The 22,150-nt window shown below is 45.6% G+C and overlaps 5 protein-coding genes across 5 annotated transcripts; 3 read left to right on the forward strand and 2 right to left on the reverse strand.

Annotated features, from left to right (window-relative positions):
* Positions 1 to 464: 464 nt before the first annotated feature.
* On the forward strand, positions 465 to 3,273 carry INS49_014651 (uncharacterized protein; the record flags this gene model as incomplete). Its single annotated transcript, XM_043175341.1, has 8 exons — positions 465 to 578; positions 837 to 1,352; positions 1,420 to 2,114; positions 2,240 to 2,258; positions 2,328 to 2,596; positions 2,680 to 2,707; positions 2,868 to 3,011; positions 3,115 to 3,273. 8 exons carry the CDS (start codon positions 465 to 467, stop codon positions 3,271 to 3,273), a joined length of 1,944 nt encoding a protein of 647 aa, XP_043020298.1.
* Positions 3,274 to 6,182: 2,909 nt separating this feature from the next.
* On the forward strand, positions 6,183 to 7,160 carry INS49_014652 (uncharacterized protein; the record flags this gene model as incomplete). Its single annotated transcript, XM_043175342.1, has 4 exons — positions 6,183 to 6,335; positions 6,401 to 6,408; positions 6,463 to 6,621; positions 6,695 to 7,160. 4 exons carry the CDS (start codon positions 6,183 to 6,185, stop codon positions 7,158 to 7,160), a joined length of 786 nt encoding a protein of 261 aa, XP_043020299.1.
* A 1,187-nt stretch (positions 7,161 to 8,347) lies between these two features.
* INS49_014653 (uncharacterized protein) lies at positions 8,348 to 9,116 on the reverse strand (the record flags this gene model as incomplete). Its single annotated transcript, XM_043175343.1, has 2 exons — positions 8,348 to 8,912; positions 9,001 to 9,116. The coding sequence occupies 2 exons, from the start codon at positions 9,114 to 9,116 to the stop codon at positions 8,348 to 8,350; spliced, it is 681 nt and encodes a 226-aa protein (XP_043020300.1).
* Positions 9,117 to 10,503: 1,387 nt separating this feature from the next.
* Positions 10,504 to 11,649, reverse strand: INS49_014654 (uncharacterized protein; the record flags this gene model as incomplete). Its single annotated transcript, XM_043175344.1, has 1 exon — positions 10,504 to 11,649. The coding sequence occupies one exon, from the start codon at positions 11,647 to 11,649 to the stop codon at positions 10,504 to 10,506; it is 1,146 nt and encodes a 381-aa protein (XP_043020301.1).
* Positions 11,650 to 13,728: 2,079 nt separating this feature from the next.
* On the forward strand, positions 13,729 to 14,667 carry INS49_014655 (uncharacterized protein; the record flags this gene model as incomplete). Its single annotated transcript, XM_043175345.1, has 1 exon — positions 13,729 to 14,667. The coding sequence occupies one exon, from the start codon at positions 13,729 to 13,731 to the stop codon at positions 14,665 to 14,667; it is 939 nt and encodes a 312-aa protein (XP_043020302.1).
* Between the last annotated feature and the right edge of the window lie 7,483 nt (positions 14,668 to 22,150).

The raw sequence follows: 22,150 nt of genomic DNA on the forward strand, positions 1-22,150 counted from the left end.
TCACGTTGGCGATGTTACAAGATCAGCAGCAGCCTCGGTATGTGACATGCGCCGTCTTACACAACGGACCCGGGCCGGACGCGACTGGTATTGGAGTTTCCTGTCAGAAAAAGGCAAGACTTGCCCTCCGTGTACCTTTGAACCGTACGCCCAGAGGACGTATGCGTACTAGGCGAATAAGTGGCACATGCGGGACAAGCGACCACCCCCCCCCCTCTCTCCAACTCTGCTCCTCCGCAGAGCGACCCCGGCTTCCGAAATATGTCCTCCCCGCGCTCTTCCCCGGACCGGAGGACCCCAAATCCACAAGTACCCGACAAGTTCCCGATGCCGACCTTTCCCTCCAGTCCTCCTCGCTCTCTTACTCATGATAGCCTTTTAGGCGTTGCCCTTTCTGCTGCAACGGAGAAGTAGACATTAGACACGCAATAAGCCACCGTGAGAACACGTGGGAATCTTTCGAAATGGAGAATCAGGTTGCCGTCCCCCGTAAGCTTTGGGAGCACCCCAACCCGAAGAGCACGTTGATGTACGAGTTCATGCAGGACATCAACCGGAAGAGCGGACAAAGTCTGGAGGTACGAGACATTGCTTTTGTTCACTGTCCTTGTCCAACACTCTGTCACTCTGAATGTTACGGCTGCAGAACAGAAGATCGTCATTGGATGACGATACTGAGTCTCACTGCTTGGCTCAGCTCAATGCTGGTGAGCTCAAGTGAGCCAGCTAATCTGTGATGGTTCCCATTCTTTCGTCGACGACTTGTGTATCTAGCTCCCTGGTTTACATTAAATGCCAGCCCAACTCTGCCCAGTGCTGACCCGGTCCCGCAAAAGACGTTCCGCCAGCTCTACGACTACTCCATCAACCAGCGCTCCGACTTCTGGCACCGCCTCTTCCAGTTCAGCAACTTCATCTACGGCGGCAGCTACAGCCGCGTGGTGGACGAGGCCGCCACGATCGACCAGGTGCCCCGGTGGTTCGAGGGCGTGACGCTCAGCTTCGCCGAGAACGTCCTGTACTCGCGGACCGCCGCGGACCCGCAGGGCCACCGCTCCAAGCTGCACAAGGAGGATGACCGCATCGCCATCACCGAGGTCCGCGAGGGCGGGTCCGCGGTGCGCGAGTGCTCGTGGGGGGAGCTCAGGTCCCGCGCCGCGGAGCTGGCGGCCGCAATGTACCACTCCAAGGGCGTCAGGCAGGGCGACCGCGTCGTCGCCGTCGCGGCCAACAGCGTCGAGACGTTTGTGGTGTGGCTGGCTACCAACTGGCTCGGGGCCATCTTCTCGAGCAGCTCGACGGATATGGGGACCAAGGGGATACTGCAGCGCAGTGTTCAGGTGAATCCAAAGGTGTGTTGGTCTTCTGCGGGTGTCCTGATCGACCAGTATCATCTTGCAGGCTGACCAAGACACTCAGCTCATTTTCGTGGACGACGCGGCTCTGTACAACGGCAAGATCGTCGACCTCCGCGAAAAAATGAAAGAAATTGTCGAGGGGATGAAGGACTGCGACGCCCTCACGTCGCTCATCTCCATTCCTCGCTTCAGCGAGCCGCGGGACATCAGCTCCGTGCCAAGGGCGGAGACCCTCGCGAGCCTTCTGGCCAGTACCAAGCTACCGGCCCCGGACCTTGTCCGCACGGCCTTCCACGAGCCGTCGCTGATCTGCTTCTCCTCGGGGACGACCGGGATGCCCAAGGCCATCACACACTCCCAGGGCGGGCTGTTGCTGTCGTACTTCAAGGAGGGCCGGCTGCACGAGGGCCAGGGCCCCGAGACGGTCGGGCTGCAGTACACTACCACGGGATGGATTATGTACGTTGCGAACGTGGCCCTTCTGCTGTGGGGCGCGCGGTCCGTGTTCTACGACGGCTCGCCGTTCCAGCCCGATATCACCGTTCTCATCAAGATCCTGGCCGAGCAGGGCGTGACCAAGTTCGGCACGAGCCCGCGGTGGCTCTTCGAGGTAGCGAAGGCCGGGCTCAGCCCAAGGGATATGGTCGACCTTTCCAGGTTGACGTCAGTGAGTTGCACGGGTATGGTCTTGTCGGACCAGCTGTTTGAGTGGTTCTATGACAAAGGGTTCCCCAGCCACACTCAGCTGGGAAATATGTGAGTAATTTCCAACCCTTTGCCCTCTCCATATTGGGATACCACGGTATGGGGGCATACATTCTCCTGAGCCACTATCCCAATGTAACCCCAGCTGGAAACTTTACTGATTGCGATCCTCACAGCTCGGGCGGCACTGATCTTGTAAGTTCTCATGGAGAGATTTCCTGCGCAACGTGACATCCAATCACTAAACATTTCGTGTCCACCCAGGCCGGATGTTTCGGTATCAGCAACCCTCTAGAGCCGGTATACGTCGGGGGGACTCAAGGACCCTCTCTGGGCACCGATGCGCGTATCTTCGACTCAACACTCCCGGACGGCCCCGGCAAGGAAGTGCCCCACGGCACGCCCGGGGAGCTCGTAGCAACGATCGCGTTCCCCAACGTGCCCTGCCGCTTCTGGAACGATAAGGAGCCGGTGGCGACTCCGGGGTCAAAGTTCCACTCTGCGTACTTTAATCGATTCGATCACGTCTGGGCGTAAGTGACTTCTCGCGAGTGTTGTCGTCATGAGAGGCTACCTTGTAAGAAGACAAACTCACTGACTCCCCCCATCACCACAGGCACGGCGATTTCTGCGTTATTCACCCGGTGACGGGCAAACATATCTTTTCTGGGGCGCGCCGACGGCGTGCTGAACCCCTCTGGAGTGCGTTTCGGCTCTGCGGAAATCTACTCCGTGATAGAGCGGCGCTTCGCCAACCGAGTGCACGACTCCCTCTGTGTGGGCCAGAGGCGACCAACGGACCAGGATGAGACGGTGATGCTGTTCCTGCTGATGAAGCCCGGGCACAGGTTCGACACGGCGCTGGTGAGCGAGGTCAGGGAGGCCATCGGGAGGGACCTGTCGAAGCGCCACGTGCCGAAGTATATATTTGAGACGCCCGAGATTCCAGTAAGTCTTCCATCTTTCTCTTTGGCGCGCACATACGCACACAGACCTATTCCCATCCAGTCCGATGTAGGACATGAAACTAACTTCTCGTGACTTTCTGCAGACAACTATCAATATGAAGAAGGTGGAGCTTCCAGTCAAACAGATCGTTTCTGGCCAAATAATCAAGCCCAGCGGCACCCTAGCCAACCCACAGAGCCTAGATTTCTACTATCAGTTTGCCAAGGTGGAGGAGCTGGTGGGACCTAAGGGCAAGTTGTGAAGGATCAAGAACTTGTCAGAGTTAGGAAGTCGAGATCTACACCTAGAGATAGATCGGTCTTTACCAAGGAATTCAGCGAGGCACATTGCAATTGAAATTTGAAGATATTTGATGAGCCGGCACAGAAGATACATCAACTAGAGATTTCGTGCGGTCAAGATGGCTTGGTTGTCGGAAAGATGAACTTGAAGGACACGGCTAGACCAAGGAATCCACCACGTTTGGGTCATCGAGTAGTTTGTTTGCGATTGTATGCGATATCGCTTAGAGGCAGCTGGCGGTCAATCCGACTTACCTCCTTGAAGCGATGTCGGTAATGTGATGGTGAGCTCTTGTGAGATGCATCTCTGGCCTGCCAATTCATGTTTGCGCTGATGCTCGTCATACGTGCGACCTGGCATCCTGCTGTACACCGGTCAAGGGTTGCGCCTTGTCATTCGGCCTGATTCTAATGCAAGCAACCGTTATGGAAAATACAGGCAGCTGGTTATCGTGTGTAATCACATCGTACTTTTGACGTTGGAAAGCTTATACACCACCTTCACTGTGATCTTTTGCCGGGGTCCGGCGCATCAGGTACATTTCGTACGATGGCATTTCGTTTACCAAGAAGTTAGAAGGAAATAACACGAAGTAAACAGTATAGAACAGAACTCAGAAGCTGATTAAATCTCAGTGACGACACAGTGAAGGACCGTGAGACGGTGATTGCACCGCCAGATTGCTGGGGCTAGGCATCAGAGGCAAAGTTTCGGCAGATACGCTGTGGGTTAAATCGGCGGTGGGGTGAGACCTGGGTTTGTGTTTGGGTCTCGGATTCCAGCCTCCGAATTTGGCGGGCTATCATCGGTCTGCGAGGTTAAAGTCGAAACACCGTCTGCAATGAGACCAGAATGCTGTCCGGATGTAATCATACCGGCTTGGCCAAGGTATGAGAATCCGCGTGAGAGCCGAAAGGGCCCACAGCTGGACCGGAGCCGGGTCGGGCAGAAGACGGGCGGGAGATGGCTGGTGAGGTACGACTGTCTGTGCTATTTTTGGATGCCGCCACCGAGGGAGGCTGCTAGCCAGAAGCCGAGAGGGTAGAGCCGCAGTGCGGTTCCCTGCCGCATTGCGTATCAACGTGCATGGCTCAGGGACGGGCGGGTGGCTGAGCAGCGACCACGAGGATCTCGTCACGCGCCAGCCGAATTGACTTTGTGACTGAAGACAAAGTGGACTCGACGGCGGGAGGGATGGGAATGGGCTCGTTGTTCTATCATCGGCTGTGCGCCTTGTGGGTCGTGGAGCCGGGCGAAGTGTGGCACATGGACGAGTCGCGGAGAGGCCAACCGATCTGAAATTCCGGATGGAATGACGACAGTTGAGATGGCGGCCGAGAGGGAGAAAATCAGGGTCTCCGATGATGTTCTGGGGGTGTGGGGGTCCCTCGGTCTGCCGCGTCAGGATACGAGTTTCTTGGGAGTCCCAATATCTTCGTCATTGTGAGGGGCAGGCGCACCACTGTCTTGTTGTCAGATTAATTGCTGGCCGTCTGCGGCCTGTTACGAAAGTCGCAGCCAAGGTGTGTCAAGAGTGAGAGCAGCCTGGAGTCAGTCCACCATGTCAGTCAGTCAGCCAGTCGATGGGAATGGCAGTGGCTGAGGCCAGGATACGTCAGCGTCAGGGGTGTCTGCACATCTGCATTTCGTCCGCAGGCACGCATACGTGGTAGTAGCGGAAGGAGGAGGAGGAGGAGGAGGAGGAGGAGGAGCATGAGCCCGGTAGCAAAGCTCTGAAACTTTGTTGAGGCTCTCGTCACCACGATGACCGTGTTGCTGGTGTTGTTGGTGATGTTGGCGTCTGTTGTTGTCGGTTGCCATAGGGACTCCTGATGCATCTCGTACTCATGCAGTTCTTGTCACCCCCTAGGCCCAGGTAGGAGTGCATTAGCTGCGAATGCAGACTCGGATCTGCCTGTGGCGGCACGTCCATTTGACATGAGCTGCAGTGCGACCCGGCGAACCGTGATGCGCCTGCAGGTAATGGTCATTGCCCCAGCCTGGTGTCAAGTTGATTGGGCCTGGGCCGGGCGTGGTCCGCTTATTTCCCTGCAAGTCCGTCCAGTAAGCAGCGCCTTGTGCCGGGAACCTTGGAAGAATGGGTCGCGCTTTGTGGCTGCGCGGTTTTCCCGCGGTCTCGTTCGCTCCAGTGTGGCTTGGCTGGCTGGGTCAATAGGAGGAGCAGCAGGAGGAGGAGACCCAAGTCGCGTTGCGTTGCGTTGCTACGTGCTGTGCTGTGCTGTGCTGTGCTGTGCTTGCAAGGTGCTTTCTCGGACGGGGTCATGGCTCGAGGGTAAAGGAGGAGGAGGAGGAGGGCGAGGGCGGTTGGGCTTGGCCTCAGCTGGCCTCTTTTTTTCCATGCCTTCCCTGCCCTTCCCTGCCCCTTCCTTTTCTGCCTCTTTGACCTTGGATGCCCCCTTCCCACCCATCGACCCCATCCGCCCACCGTTTTCTTCCTCAGCGTCAGCCTGGAACAAAACGACCCGACCCGACAGACGTGGACACTCGTTGACCAGATCGCCCGCCTGCTTGCGCTCAACAACTGCATCTACATCTGCATATCACATCGCCTGTTCGCCATTCTTTGCGTCTACTTTTACCACTGCTCCTTGGCCCCTGCCAAGTCGAGAGTCTTGCGAACCACTGCACTGCATTTTTTAAACTGTTGGCACCCCCTGGGTTCACAACTGCGCTAGGCTCGTCTAGACCGCCTGCAGTGGTTCTGGTTCCCCTGCCGACCGACACCAACCACCACCAAGCTACAGCTACACGACCCAGCTGCCATTGAGCACACGGTATCGAATACTTTCTCGCGGACACCGACGACGACCTACAAGAGTAGCAAGTAACAGGACTTGAACCGCCAACATGGGCTTCGAATTCGACCACGAAAGGATCCCCCTCTACAAACTGATCGTCCACATCATCCAGATTGTCATATCTGTCACGATCTGGGTCCTCGAGATCATTGTCTTCAAAGGGGGCGATATCAACGGCAACAATGGCTGGACCTTCGGAGTGGTGAGTTCTACCTCGATCTCGGCCCCATGTCAGTCAGCAAATGCTAATATCATCCTCCAATCCAGTGCTTCCTGTCCGTTCCAGTATGGATATATCTGATCATGGCCCCGCGATACTCTCGCGCCAGGAGAATAGCCGATCCCAAAGCCATGCTCGTTTTTGATTTTATGTATACCGTCATCTGGCTGTCTGCGTTTGCCACGCAGGCCGCCTACAACACAGCCAATGACTGTGGTAGCGCCTGCGGGCCTAGCAAGGCCATCGTCGGCCTGGGCGTCTTTAACACGTAAGTCGGAGTTCGCCTTGTCCCCCAAAATTCGCCAAGTCTAGCAGCAGCTGACGGTATTTCTGATAATCAGCCTCTTCTGGGCCGCCTCCACCCTGATCTCAGTGGCCACATACCGATACTACAACTTCAACGGCGTCCTGCCTGGTTACGAGACGTCTCGCGGCCCGCGCACAAACAGTATCGACCCAGACAAGGCCGCCTTCTCCACCGCCCCCGTGGACGAGGAGGCCTATGCCCCCGTTGGCATGAACGACCAGGACGACGAGCCCGAGTTCAACGCCTCCCCCTACGGAGGCGGCATGGGCACCAGCTCCACCCGACACGACGCGCATGACATCAACCCCTACACCGCCGACACCTCGTACGGTGGCGCAGCCGCCGTGCACAACCCGCCCTTTGAACACCACGGCGAGTACAACACCCACACCTCGCCCGCACCCCCTGGTGGTCACATGTACGCGCCGCCACCTGCCGCCGCCGACTTCGATGACAGGCCAGTTGCCTTCCCTTCTGCGGACTACAGCCGGGTACAGTAATGCATTCTGCCAGACCTCGTTTGCCAGCACAGCCCGATATCACCGGCCTATATTGATCGGCAGGCTGGCGTGCCGGTAAACGGGGGCTGTTTCAGCGTTTACGCACAGGACGGAGATGTAATGAGGGATCATGTAGTTCAGGGACTAGGAATGGGGACAACTGGATTTTTTTGGGTTTCCAGCCCTCCCCGCCGAATGAGTCGAATTGAAGGATAGACGATGATGGAATGGTCATGACTGGCGCAGGGAAAAGCTGTCTTTTGCTTGTACAACTGACAGGGAAACAGACACCCTGGACAACACATTGTGATGGTGTTGGAGGCGTTCTTGGCTTTTCTGATTGGTGTAACTAATGCTGGTTATGTCATGTCGATACACCGTGGAGAAGGCATTGCAGGACCCGGGCCTCGCCTCGGTCGTGCTGCCGGCACAGGCAAAATGCAGAACATCAGCAAGTTTGCCTACCTGAAAATGACCCTGTATGCGCAACTGTGAATTTGAACCAAGAATGTGTCTCCAGTATGAGACAGCGAGAGTTATCTCATGTACCCTCACGCTCTATGTTGCTGTGCCATATACGAAACCAATAGTAGAGATGATATGATTGCTATTCAAGCTCACCACTCCAATAGACAGCGGCAGTGTGCACTCTACTACTGTCGAAGACATTTTCAAGACAGACCGATTCTTATTCATGCTTCCATCTAAATGCTTTTCTCGCAAATCATCTCAACTCCCTCACATGCGCCAAACGCCATGACTGATTTTGTGACACGCAATTCGCTGCGGTCTCCGTGCAGTCTATAACATGCGACCCACCTGCCTGCTGCACAATTGGCTCTCTCGTGGCCACAGGCCTTTATATCATCCAGCCCGTAGGCAGGTCATCGTTATCCGCCGACTTCGTCGAAGCCTGTTTCCGGGAAACGCGCTTCGGCGTGACGAGAAGGCCTTAGGATCTATGACGGTGGTCGAGCGCATAACGACAGCCCAAGCCCCTCGACCTAGAAGGGCTCACAGTCTCCCAACGCCCATGCCTTGCAAGGTGGTAGGAAACCTCGACTCGTCGTGTAGTGTCCGATTCTCCCAGTTCCCTTCGGTCCACACACGGATTGACAATTCAACCCCGAAGCAAGACATGACTTCCCCTCTCCGATTAGGGAGAGGCGTCAGGAATGCCCATCCTCTCAATTCTGCTGATCCGCCTTGTAAACCCTCAACCTCTTCCGGATGTTGGCCGCGGTCTGCTGCATGGGGTTCAGCTTGAAGTCCCTCGCCATCGCCGCCGTGTCGTCGCCGTGCCGCGCCACCAGCCGCGCCAGCCACTCGCGCTCCTGCTGCGACTGGTGCCGCTTGTGCGCCTCGGTGGGCCGGCTGGCCTCGGCCTCGAGCAGGTCCACCACCTTTGTCGCTCTCGCCCCGCCGGCGGCGCTCTTCGTGGCCTCTGCGCTCTCCTCCGCCTCCTCGTCGTCGGCGTCTCCCTCGTCGTCGGACTCGATGTCGTTCAGCGGGTCGTTGAGCGGGTTGTCCTTGCGCAGGACCCGCACGATCTTGCCGTCCGCGTCGCGCTCCACCTTGACGCTCCGGAACGCGGCGCCGGCGCCGCTAGTCGGCGTCACGGCGAGGGGGTCCTGGGCGCCGCCGTTGGGCGCGGACACCTTTGTCGCCGGGTCGACGCCGCCGGTGGCCTTGCCGAGTTTTGCAGTGAGGCCGAGGCGGCGGTAGTTTTGGGAGAGGGTTTCTTTCTTGTTCCTGTGCGTCTCGCGGGTCAGAACCGGTCCTCGGGCCTGTTTGGAGGGCTCCTGCTCATGGAATCGCCCAGGGTTTTGTGTGGACCTACCAGTTCTTTGCGATGAGGCTGTTGCCGAGGGGGTTGAGTGGCTTCTTGAGCCTGTTTGGTTGCCTCACGGTTGGCCTCGACGACCTGTTCTTGCGTTTTTGAAGATCTCGGCCCATGGTGACGATTGTTTGCAGCTGTGGGGTTCGTCAAAGGATGGAGCACTATCGTAAAGACCGAATTGAATTGTTACTTGACCGTTGAAGATGTCGCTGCAACCTTGGGCGCCCCCGGAAATTTTGAGGGCGATAAGGCTGTCTTATCTTATCTTATCAGCGCACATGAAAGTAACTCTTGGTGGGCTCAGTGAGAGGCTTTACCTTAATAATTGTGTTCCCCTGCTTGAAATTTCCAGGCTGAACTCTTAGTCTCAAATTTACAGTGTGACGTCTAGGATTTGAATTTTCTCACAATTTGACACCGAACCAATTTCCTTATTCTGTTCGAGAGTTGTTGAACACCTCTTGTCATTCTGAGATTCCTCCTGCTATTCATCACACTCAACGCGCGCTTCTCGCAAGAGGTACAGTAGTTGTATCTTTCAAATAGCAGTGTGCCACTGAAGCCGGCAATCTTCGCAGTACATTTGGAACATGATTTTCAGCTCGGCGTCAGCCCTCAAGTCCGAGGGTGTCTCTTGCACTCGCTTTCCAGACTAACTCGACAGGGTGTCCAAACTTTCAATGCAAACCACCACGCCTTCCTCTTACGACAAAGGTGGGCATAGAAAGCTGTAATTCGGCATATAAATCCATCGATTTGAGAATATGTGGCATTTGGAAGTCATAATACCGTCGATACAGCACTTCACTGGACAATAAGAAAATGCTAGGGCCTGGGTTTGGGAGAGTGTGGTTTGACCGGGTAATCATGAACTAGGTGAGCAATTGCTCAAAATGTTTTTGAGAATGGTTATTCGCGTGGGAAACAACGGATGGTATACATATACATTACACGCCTAGTATACTTGTATCCAATGCACCCGCACCTGTGCAACACACCCACTCCCAATACACCCACAACCCACACACCCAAAATCAACACACCCATAACCAGCATGCCTACACCTAGTTCACATGTCCAAGCCTAACTAATACTATTATATAAATTAGGCGAAGGTATATAAATTAAGTGTGGGTTTGGGAATTAGGTATAGGTATTATGCTCTGATTAACTGGGGAATATTATTCAAGAGGCATCTGTCAACCATCCGTTTTTCTTCTGTGCGAATATCCGTTTTCTTAATTTTATAGTGGCATCCTTTGGCAACTTTTATGCCTGCGCTATCTCTTAGTCGATGAATGTGCCCCGTGATGTCAAAAGCAGTCACGAACGATGTTTTGCGTGAAGCCTTTGGAATGGGCTCATCTGAGTCCATAAAGGGTACTCCTGCCAGGCAGGTACTCAAACCATGAATGGAGATGCTACAGCTATTCCCTTACACTATTGGCATAGCTTTAGTGTACAGAAGAGGAGATTACATTGACTCCAAGCAGAGAAACAGGCCTAGGAATCCATAGCCCTCAGTAAATCCTGCAATACACTCCGCCGATACTTAACCTGCGTACTCCCGTGCGTCTCGCCCTCCTTCATATGAAGCTCCACCTTCGTATTGCCACCAGCCTTAAGCCGCTGCGCGGTCTCCTCACCCGCCTTGGGCGAGACATTAGTGTCGTCCGTCCCGCACCACAGTTGTATCGGCAGGTCAGCACGGATATCCTCTACGCGGAACCCCGGCTCCTTGGAAAGAACCCTGCTCTCGTCTAGGAAACCGTCCCAGCCCTGGGCCACAGCCTCCTGTGCGGAGCAGAGGAAGAGTCGCACCATATCAGGGTAGTCGTCGCGCCTCGCCGTCCAAACGTCCGCCGGGTGGGATTTCTTGAGGTCGAAACTCTGTCGCAGGGCTTCCATTTTCTCGTCGTCCGAAAGATGCGGCTGCCAGGCGGGAGACCGGGCGAAGATCCACCTCATCGCCCAGCGGAGATCCAGGTGCTTGTTCAAAAACACCACGGGTGCAGGCCAGGATTGGCTCATGTCCGGGAGGCCCAGCCCCGTCACGATCGCAACGGCGCGGAGGCTCGGCTTCGGGGCGGATGACGGCAGGGAGTGGGCACAGGCTAGGGCATAGGGGCCTCCCCCGGACGTTCCGAGGACGGCATACTCTTGAAGCTGGAGGTGCTTAGCGAGTGCTTCTACATCCTTGGCGTGATCAAGCACTTTCCTCTCCTTGAGTGGTCTCGGATCTGGAGAGCTCAAGCCTATACCTGGGCGCTCGATGGCGATGATCCTTGCTCCGAGTTCCTTGGCATCGGCATCGAGGAGGGCGCTCTCCAGTCTCGAGCCGAGGATGCCGTGCAGGGAGATGATCGGCTTGCCGTTCGGGTGCCCGTACTGTGCGTAACCGATCTTCCTGCCGTCAGGGAGGGTGAGCGCGGCCGAGCCTTCCTTGGCGACGAGGTGAAGGCGGTATTGGTAGTCTTTGGGGGCCGGAGGGAGCAGCTCTGGAGTATAGGTGAGCTTCTTCCAGGCGAATGGTGTGATGAGGAGGGCAGCGCAAGATGTGATGATGACTGGCGTCCGGTAGGATGATGGTAGGCGGTGCCAAGAGTTGCCCAGCACCCGAAATGCGCGCTCTGGGAAAGTGCCGGCCATACTCAGAAGTTTGATCCGCGATCTACAGCGGAGGACTTGAAGTTGGTGGTGGGGTCATATGCAGATTCGACTGCGTCGCCGCCATAGGATGGAATTGCTATTAAATACAAGATGAAGGTAAGCATGAGGCTGAGGGTGCTTTTGATCGGGCTGGCCTCATGTGTCTCTCAGTGCCGTTGATATTGTAAGCTGACGGGAGTCCTAATACGGCGTAATTCCTTCCGACTCATCTAGCGCGATCCTGCTTTGCTTTATTCATGCCTGAGCGGTTATAGCCCTTTTCATCTTCATGGACGTATATCAAGTTGCTGCTTTATTTGTCATCGATGAAAACTTCACGGGGCCGATTCAGGTCACAAAATCTCTTGCCACAAGGGTTTCTCACGTCATGCAACGCCGACCAATCGGCCGCTATTCTGAAATCTATTGTTTGCCGATGGTATAATTATGAGTGATTCTGATCCAAGTGTGAATCAGAAGACACTAGCAGGTGACGCTCCTGGCTTCGTCGGGTTGTTCGGAGTGGCGGTCCATGCTGAGAAGATCATACAGTACAGCACAGGCAACAAATCGACTACGCAGTCACATCATGATCTCTTGACTACATACAAAGCTGTGTCTTTCTTGCGCGCGTAATTACTAGCTGATCCGTCTGCATGAATTGAGATCCGTTGTAAAGTGACCTTGTCATACAATGGCCCTTTCTCGTGACTGATGCGCGCTTTGGGGTAAAACAACACTGCCTATCTTTCCCATAGTTGACTGCTCACAAACATGGACTAAGCGTAATTGATTTCCCCAATACTATTACGTGATGTATAGAGTATTCCTTTCCGATCGACTGATTTCCTTTAAGAAGAGCTGCTTGACGAAATGTTCCAAAATTAGCTAGTACTTACGGACCCGTGGCTGTCCCACTCCATCAATGCCACTTTTTTTTTCAAGAAAAAGTTATGGCTTCATCACGATCATAATTTCGAGGAACCTGATCTTTATTGGTGACCCCATTGGTATTACTCGTAAGCTCTTCGCCCTACCCATGCTATTAAGAACCGAAAGTTATGAAGCAGTCACCATAGGCTGCCTGACATCCTTGACCAGTGCCGCAGTTTGCAGCAGTTGTACCGCAAAATCCGGCTGCAGAACAACAATTTCCAAAGCCGACTGGCCCCTTACAGGTCTTTCCGTTCTTACCGCACACACCGTCAGTTGATATGCCTCCAGAACCAGTGTTGCAATTACCAAAAAACGGTCTGGCAACCTGCGCCGCAGTGGGTAGTAGTGGCACCGCAGAAACCGCTGGGTGAACAACACTCTCCAAAGCTGGAGCCTTTGCAGGTTCTCCCATCCTTCCCACAAGAACCATCAGTCGACACGATTCCTGCTCCAGCGTTGCAAGTACCAAAGCCTGCTTGGCATCCAGCTCCACAGTGCGTCGAGGATGCACCGCAGTAGCCGCTCGACGAACAGCAGTCCCCAAACCCGGATCCTTTGCAAGACTTGCCGTTCTTGCCGCAAGTGCCGTCCGTCGACACCCCCGCTGCTCCGGCGTCACAGGTGCCGAAGCCAGACTGGCAGCCCGCCACACAATGGCCGTCTGTGCCGCCACAATAACCACTTGATGAGCAGCAGTCGCCGAACCCTGAACCGACACAGGTCTTGCCGTTGGAGCCGCACGTTCCGTCTGGCGAGATGTTGCTCGGAGCGGAGCATGTACCGAAGGGGCTCTGACACCCGGCGTCCGCTGCGCAGTGAGCCGTTGTGTCGCCGCACCATCCACCAGATGAGCAACATGCGCCAAAGGTTGAACCAGTGCATTTGAACTGGTTCTTGCCGCCACAGGACCCGTCTACGGATGGAGAACCGGGACCTGGAGGAGCTGGCGCGGTGGCATTGCAGTTACCGAAGGCGGGTTGGCTATCAGAATGTGGTCCAATTAGCGACGAGTAGAGACAATGGTCAGGTTTTGAGAGTAATTCGAAAATGGAGTAAGAGATCCAGCCTAAGTTGCAGGACACAATCTTCAACACGTTCCGGCCTCTCAAGGATATAGATGACACGATCTCGTGCGAGTTCATGATGGGTGGCCCGTCTCCAACAGAGCTCAGGCCCACAATCTTCTTGGTCTGCTGCCACAAACTCTATCGGAAGCAGCTCAGGAAAATCTTGAAGAAGCAGAAACGGATGACAGCATACGAATATCAGTTTGTTGTACTCGTGGATCCCGTCGAGAATCTCTCTCCTAACGGTTTAGGAGACATACATGAGACCAGTCAGATTCTCGTCGAAGCCTTTGTGCCGAGCGGCAAGACATCCTGGTGTGGTTTGAAAGCACGAGCACAGTCTCTGGCACACCAGGAGCCCATCAATTTCACAATCGGGGGCATCCTGTTTATTGACGGGGACGCCTTCGGCCTCACAGTCAAGCTCGGAATTGAAACTCTCGTCCCTGTTGATGACGCCAGCAATGACGCCGACGACGACGACGATGATGATTCTGCGGTAGAAGATTCATGTTCACCGTTCATCACCTTCCAAGACTCGAGGAGTATTCAGACGCAAGATCATGTGGAGACTGAGAGACGTGCTCCTGTCTTTGGGTCGAGAACGACGGCCCCGCAGAGTTGCACAAGTCTAGTCCACAACATCGCACCAAAAAGGATACAGTGCGGGAGTGAATGGCGCCATTTTGGTCAACCTCATGCTCCCAACGTCGTGGGATCGAAGATCAGCTGTGGCAGACTTGATTGGAGTCTTGTGAAATTCGAGCCACGATGTGAGGTTTCGCACTCCTCACTCGTCAATACGCTAGTGACGCCGATTAATGACCATCTCGAGACAACATGCTTCTTGAATAGGTCTGCCATGACCGGCGGAGAAGTTTGGACCAACGCTGGATTGGCTGGCCCGGTCAAGGGCTGGCTTGTGGATTGTCCAGCTTTACTCCACCGACATGGGAAGTCTTTTGAGGTGTTACAAGTTGTTGGAAGGTGCGAGGGTCGTATGCCCATACGCTAGCGCTAGCCTACAAATAGGCTCCTTCTAAGCGTTTAATAGCGAGGAGATTTCTCTTCTTAACAACAACAATCAACTATTATTTGCTTAATTGCTTTATTAAGTTATAAGCCTAGCATTGCTTAAAATATCTTAAAACATTAAGAAATATTAATACCCTTATTTCTATAATTATTTTTATACTTAAATCATTAAAATTTTAATATTACTAGCCTTTACCTATATATTATCATTATACCTTATAATAACTATTATAATTAATAATAACTTATAATAATTTAATATTTTTACCCTATTTAATATTTTAATTATTTACTTCTTTTTTATTTATTTATTTATATTAATTAATATTAATTATTATAAATAAATAAATATATAAATATTATTTAAAATATACTTAAAGATATATAAACTTTATTTAAAAAATATTAAATATACTTAACTTTAAGCTTAATTTATTATTTTTCTTAAAGTTAAACTTAAAAGGGGAGAACTTTTTAAACTAAAAGGCAATATAAAGTCACGGCTTTTAATTTATTAACTTTAATAAATATATTATAAGCATTAAGAAATAATTAAAATAAGATACAGCCCTTATAAAATAAGAAAAGCTTAATAATTAAGCCTTTATTATGCTTTTAAACTTAATATATTTAAGCCTTATAATATTTATTATATTATATAGAAAATTTTTTAATGCTTAAAAAATATTAATTAATTAATTTAATTATAATATCGGTAATTTAATTATTTACCTTTTTTATTAATTAATAAACTTATAATATAAGAATAGCTTTAACTTATAAGGCTATTTAAATACCTTTTAAAACCTTTAAATAAAACTTTATATTAAAATCTTAATATTAAAATAATTAATTAAAAGGTTAATAAAGTTACTTTTTAAAAGCAATAAGATTAAAGGCTCCTTTTTTTTAATAATGCTGCTAAATATTATAAATAATATTATTAATAACTTAAGCAGCCAAAACCTTATAACGTTTTTTAAAATTAAATCTAAAATAATAAATATTATTTCCTATATAAAGGTTAAACAATTTAAAGCTTACTTTACCTTTACTTAAAAAAGGTTAGTACTAAAGGGTATAAAAAAGGCTGCAAAGTTTATATTAATAAATGCTAACTTTATATTAAGTAATAAAGAATGCACTTAATGCTATGCATAAAACTTTATATTTATTAGCTATTTATATACTAATTATATAAAGCTTATTAAATATAAAGCTAATTAAAAATAAAAAAAGGGCAAGAAATAAATTATTATAAATTAAGCTATAAATAAAGAAGTTATTAAAATTTCTAATAATAATAAAAAAGATATAATAATATTATATATTAATGTTTTAATATATATAGCAAAGCTGCTAATAATTATAAGTATTTTAATATTATAAATTTTTAATTTTAATGCTTTAAAGTATATAATAAAATATATAAAAAACTTTAGCTCTTTATAATTATATTTAAATATAATTATTATTATAAGCAATAATTAACTTATTATAAAAGGCATTAGCTTTATGGAAATCTTTTTGCAATTATTAAATAAATTAATTATTAAAAATATCTTTATTAATATTTTATATAATTATGCATTAAGAAATACTTATTTATTTAGCTAAATTATAGTTTAAAAAAGGTTTTAATTAAATGCATAAGGAAATAATATCTTCTTATTATTAAAAAATAATAAATTTTATAAAATATTATAAGCAAAGTTTTAATATAAAAATTTTAAAATTTAAATAATAAAAAATAACTTTATAATATTTATAATATATAGCGAATTTTATAAAGCTTTTAGCTATAGTAATTTATTAAAATTAATTGCTTAATGCTTATATAAAGATAAAGACGTTATATTAAATAAATTAATAGATTTTTATTGTAAATTATATTAATTTGCAAAGTTTATTAAGAAATACTTATATTTATTATTAAAATAATAATTTATATAGTTATTTAAGTATATTTAATTTAATTTATTAAGTAAATTCTTAATAAAATTATTAAAAGATTCTTAATACTTTATTTTATTTATTAATAATTATACTTAATTTTATTAAGTTTACTTTATTACTTAAAAGGATAATATCTTAAATATTATTAAGAAGTTCTTAAATTTAATTAAAACTTAATTTAATATAAAAGTTAAGATATTTAATTTAAATAATAAGGGTAAATATATAAATAAAATAATTATTATAATATTTTAAAGATATGGAATTATTTATAAGAAATTATTTTCTTATTATTATAAATTAAATAGCATATTTAAAAAGTTTATGCATATTATTATTATTAATGCTTATATAATAATTTATAATAAAAACTATTTATTTTTATAGCTTAAAGCAATTTCCTATATAATATACTTATGGAATTAAAAACTATACTTAGCCTTATTATATTAAATAATGCCATTTAAGGTACTTTATAAATAAAAGCTTAATATTAAATATTTCCAACTATACTTTCACCTTATATACCTTTATATCCTTATTAAGGCTTATAAATTAAAAATAAAATTATTAAATAAAGCTAAAAAGGTATACTTTATAGAATTTAAGGCTAAAAGCAAAACTATCTTTTATTTATTTATATTACTTTAAAAAGTTATTATAACTGCAATATTAAGCTATATTACTTAGTTTAATTTAGCAATAAAGATTATATAAATAATTAGCTAGCTAAATAAAAATATATTACTTAAGATAAAGGTATTACTAATATCTTAGTTAATAAAACTTATTAATAATATAAAACTTATAAATAAACTTATAAATAAATTGCTTAAACTTATAAAACTTATTAATAAACTACTTAAACTTATAAAATTTATATAATTATATAGTTCTTAAGAATAATAAATTTAATCTTTGCAAAAAGCAAAAAAAAATATAAATATTATTATAAAATATTTTAAAGATTTTAATAACTTAATATTAATTAATGCAAACCTTATATTAAATGCTGCTTAATTAGCATTAATTAATATTAATTACCTTAATTAAATCTTTACTTATATATTACTTATTAATATAGCAAATATTAATAATATCCTTAATATATATGTATAAGCTATAAAAAGCAATAAAAAGGATGCTTAGCAATAAGTTATTAAAAGAAAACTTAAATTACTTTTAAATATAAGTATATAAATTAAAATACTTATTATTATAAATTAATATATTATTAATTCTTATTAAATATATATAAAGAAGTTTAATGCTTTTAATAAGCTTATTTACTATAAAGCTTAACTTATTGCTTATAAATATATATAAATTTATGGTATGAATTATAATAATACTTATAGCCCTATAACGCGCTATAATAATCTAAGATTAATTATTATTATTGCTGCTATAATAAGCTAATAGCTTTAGCAATTTAACATTAAAATAATATATTTATATAGCCATTTAAAATACAATATTTATATATAATTACTATAAAAATATTAAATATTATTTAATAATTAGCAAGTTATTTTAAAACTTCTTAATGCCTTATATAAGCTTAAATAATTAAGCTATAAATAATTTAATACTTTTAAAAAGAAATTAATTAAATATTTAATAAAAATAATATTTAATTCTTATATTTTTATTAAAGATTAAATTATTATTACTATTTATATTAATAATATTCTTATTATTAAGAGTTTCTTTTAAGTTAATAAATTTCACATTAAGTTTATATAATATTTTAAGTATAAGAATCTTGGTTTTTATAAATACTTATTTAAATTAAAAATTATATAAATTAATAATAAGATTTATATTTCTTAAAAGAAATATGCTTAATAAATTTTAAAACGCTTTAATATATTTAATTATAATTAAAAATAAACTCTTATAAATTTAAATTTATTTTTATAATAAAAGGAACTTAATAATATTATAATAAACGTAATAATATATTAATTACTTATTAAATTTATTAATTTTTTTATTATTAAAATAAAACTTAATTTTGCATTTTTATATGCAATGCTCTTAATATTTAATGCAAAGCTTATAATTTATTATTTAAATATTGCAAAGGAAATGCTTTAATATATTTAGCATATATTAAATTATGCCTTATAATTTTTAAAATAAATATTATTATTTTAATTTGCTATACTTAATATATATATTAACGCTTCTTATAATATTAATTTAAATAATTTAAAAGCATTTAGTAAATATATGCAATTACTTAATAATGGCTTAATTACTTAGTTATTAAAGCATTAATTTATTATTATAAAATCCACTTGCAAGGCAAAATATATAGCATATTTATTAGCATTATTATATCTTTATTAAATAATTTAAGCATTATAAGATTTAAATATTAACTATATTAAATATTTACCTATTTTATATATTAATAATTAGCTAGCATTAAACCTTATTTAAAATTATAAAGTTAATGCTTAATTAAAATATATTACTATTTATTATTACTTTATTTATAAAAGAATTAGGGAAATATATAATATTTATTATATTGCATTTAAAGATAATCTTGCTAATATTTACATAAAAGCATTGCCTTGCCCTACCCTTAAAAAGGCTTATATAAGATTAAGACTAAGATAAGTACGGGGTTTATATTGCCAAAAGGGCATTTAAATAGTTAATTGGAAATGATGCAAGCAGAATATATAAACGTTAAACAATGTTTATACAGTGGTCTTGGTACAAATTACAGCGGAACATTTAGACTGTATTTTTAGCTATCGGAACGGAACATTTCTTATTATTTTTAGCTATCGGAACGGAATATCTCTTATTATCGTTAGAACGATGATACTCGCGATGGGGGGTGTGTTAGAAGGTGCAAGGGTCGTATGCCCATACGCTAGCGCTAGCCTATAAATAGGCTCCTTCTGAGCGTTCAATAGCGGGGAGATTTCTCTCCTCAACAACAACAATCAACTATCATTTGCTTAATTGCTTCATCACAAGTCATACCAGACCAGCCACTGGTTGCGTGGACCTCATGTGAACTGAGACATTATTCGAACTGTGCTGACTTCTTCTCTTCTTAAGCACCAGGAGACTCAGGGTCCTGGGTTTTGATAGCTAATGTCCTCTGCGGCCACATTCTGGCCGCTCGAAAATCAGTTCCTTGGCTCTATGTCCTACCAATCTCTGAAATCCTTGAGGAGGTCAAGGATATCATGAGCTGCCGAGACATAACACTTCCTCAGCATCATACCCACTTTGATCTATCTGCTTTGACCAACAGCAGCGTTGACTCTTGTTCTAACGATTCCAACGTCGCGTCTGTCAGTACAAGAGCAAGTACAAAATGTGGCGTCCATTCCCAGCCTGGAGCACCAGAGGTCATCGATCACGATCTAAGCCCCGCAAGGTCTGCAAAACCCATTGGGGGCCCCAAAGTGAAGGGCATAATCAGTGCCTGCTTGGGCAGCCTGCATCAGTACAGAGCTGGTTCTTCGCGTTTGGATTATACGGCTTTTGAAAAGTACTGCCTATCCAGTCTCACAAGTATCGAGAAAGCCACATACAGGTCTGCCCAAAATGCGAGTCATCTTAACGCAGACGTGTTCGACACCTTGCAGATGATCAAGACCGGCCTGCATCGAGACGAGCTGGTGGACACGTTAGAACAAAGGGCGGGTCCAGGATCAATAAATTGTCGATTAGTCCAAGAACGCGTCGATAGAGTAGCCAGCCTGCTTGTCATGACCGGGATTGGCAACTTCACCCAAAATGGCTGGAGTGCGCGGATATCATGGAGAAGTGGAACTTTGCAACAACTCATCAACAGCCATTTCTCACGTGAAAGAACCCTGACTGACACGAGCATCCGCCTAGAACAGATCTTCACGGCGAAGAGTCTTGTTCAGATTGCCGGACTACGCATCATTTGGACAGCCAATCTGTCCGACCATCTTGTGGTGGACAGGAAGCAGAACAGATTGTACATTTTTCACCATGCTACATATCTGGAATGCCAGCGAAAAAGGTGTGAACAAATCCCTTTCGTGCACGAAAAGCATTGAACCCACAAACTTTACGGGGCCGAAACTGACGTATCATAATCAAGTCTCGAGTCTCTACTTCCCGATGGCCTAGCAGACGAAACCCTTACTACGTTGGCTCTTCTATTCCCTTCCTCGCACAGCAGCAAAGGCTTATCCGGTAGCGCAGTACCATCCTGGCTTCGAAAACGCGTTGTTTTGGGTCCGGAACACGACAGATTTCTTTACGCAATCCGCACGAGCCCTCTCGAGCCACACGAGAGGGATATCCGCAACTTCCACTATTGGCACGATCGCATCGTCATTCTGAAACAGGCATTCGGCGAGGCACCATCCACGCACACCCCCGCCCAGCTCTGGTATGACCGCCGTGATTCAAGACAGTGGTACACCTTCTGGGCCGTCACTCTCTTCGGGATGCTTGCCCTGTGGGTCAGTGTTGCACAGCTTTTGTTCGCTGCCCCCCAATATCGGAATTCCGCTCGCATCTTATACATAATTGTTGACCATGACCCTTCCACCGATCCTCCTCTTGCGCGTTCAATGTCAGAAGAAGAAGAGGAAAGTGATCATAAACTTAGTCCAGGAGCAATTGCTGGAGTTACCCTAGGCGGACTTGCAGTCATCATGGTGCTTGCAACACTTTCAGCGTGGTTACTGTTGCGGCGCAGGTCACAGTCAACAAGAGCGATGGTGAAAACCAAAGAAGTCCAACAGCCTTCTTTAAGTCATAACCGGCTGTCTGTGGGATTTTCAACTATTTCGCTTGCGGATATAGTCAGGGTGTAATGTAATTTCTGATCTGTGCTGCCGTTGGACGGGTAACACGATCATGGGCCTGGCTGTCCTTTGTTCCAAACAAAACAGAGTTACCATCAACAAACGAGGGCCATCACTCTTATATCTGTTGATTATTAATTTCCCATGAAACCACTTATTTCCAAATTACTGGATCCCGGGTTGATATATTTACGAGACAGGAGAGCACAAAACGAACAAGGCTCCTCCCTCGAGGTTCAAATGTCAATCATTTTCTTTCACTAAAATGTTCTCTCAAGCGGAACAAGACCAGACCTGCTCTTTCCCTGTATTCAGTCAGTGCATAGCGATCCGGCTTAGTATGTACCACGGTCGGTGAGAAAAAAGTAACCAAACTATCCTCTGTACGGCAACTTGAATCTTTTTCTATCTAGCTGCTCTATCAAGTAGCTCGTGCATATTGATGATTTTCACTTGTTGATACTCAGAGCGTTATGTTTCATCACCTTAAATCGAAGATTGAATCACTTGCGCGACTTGGCCGTTGGCGTGTTTGCCCGACTCTGGGAGAACCTCCAGAAATTCTGGCGACGATACTCTCTCTCATCTGGACGTGCGGAATTTAACAGTACGTGGAAACATGTGCTCTGTCGGCACACTCCGCAGGATCCATGCGTAATTTTGAGTTTCGGGCTGGAAAAGGCG

This window comes from Diaporthe citri, assembly GCF_014595645.1.
Source record: "Diaporthe citri strain NFHF-8-4 chromosome Unknown scaffold_8, whole genome shotgun sequence".
NCBI classification, from domain to species: Eukaryota; Fungi; Ascomycota; class Sordariomycetes; order Diaporthales; family Diaporthaceae; genus Diaporthe; species Diaporthe citri.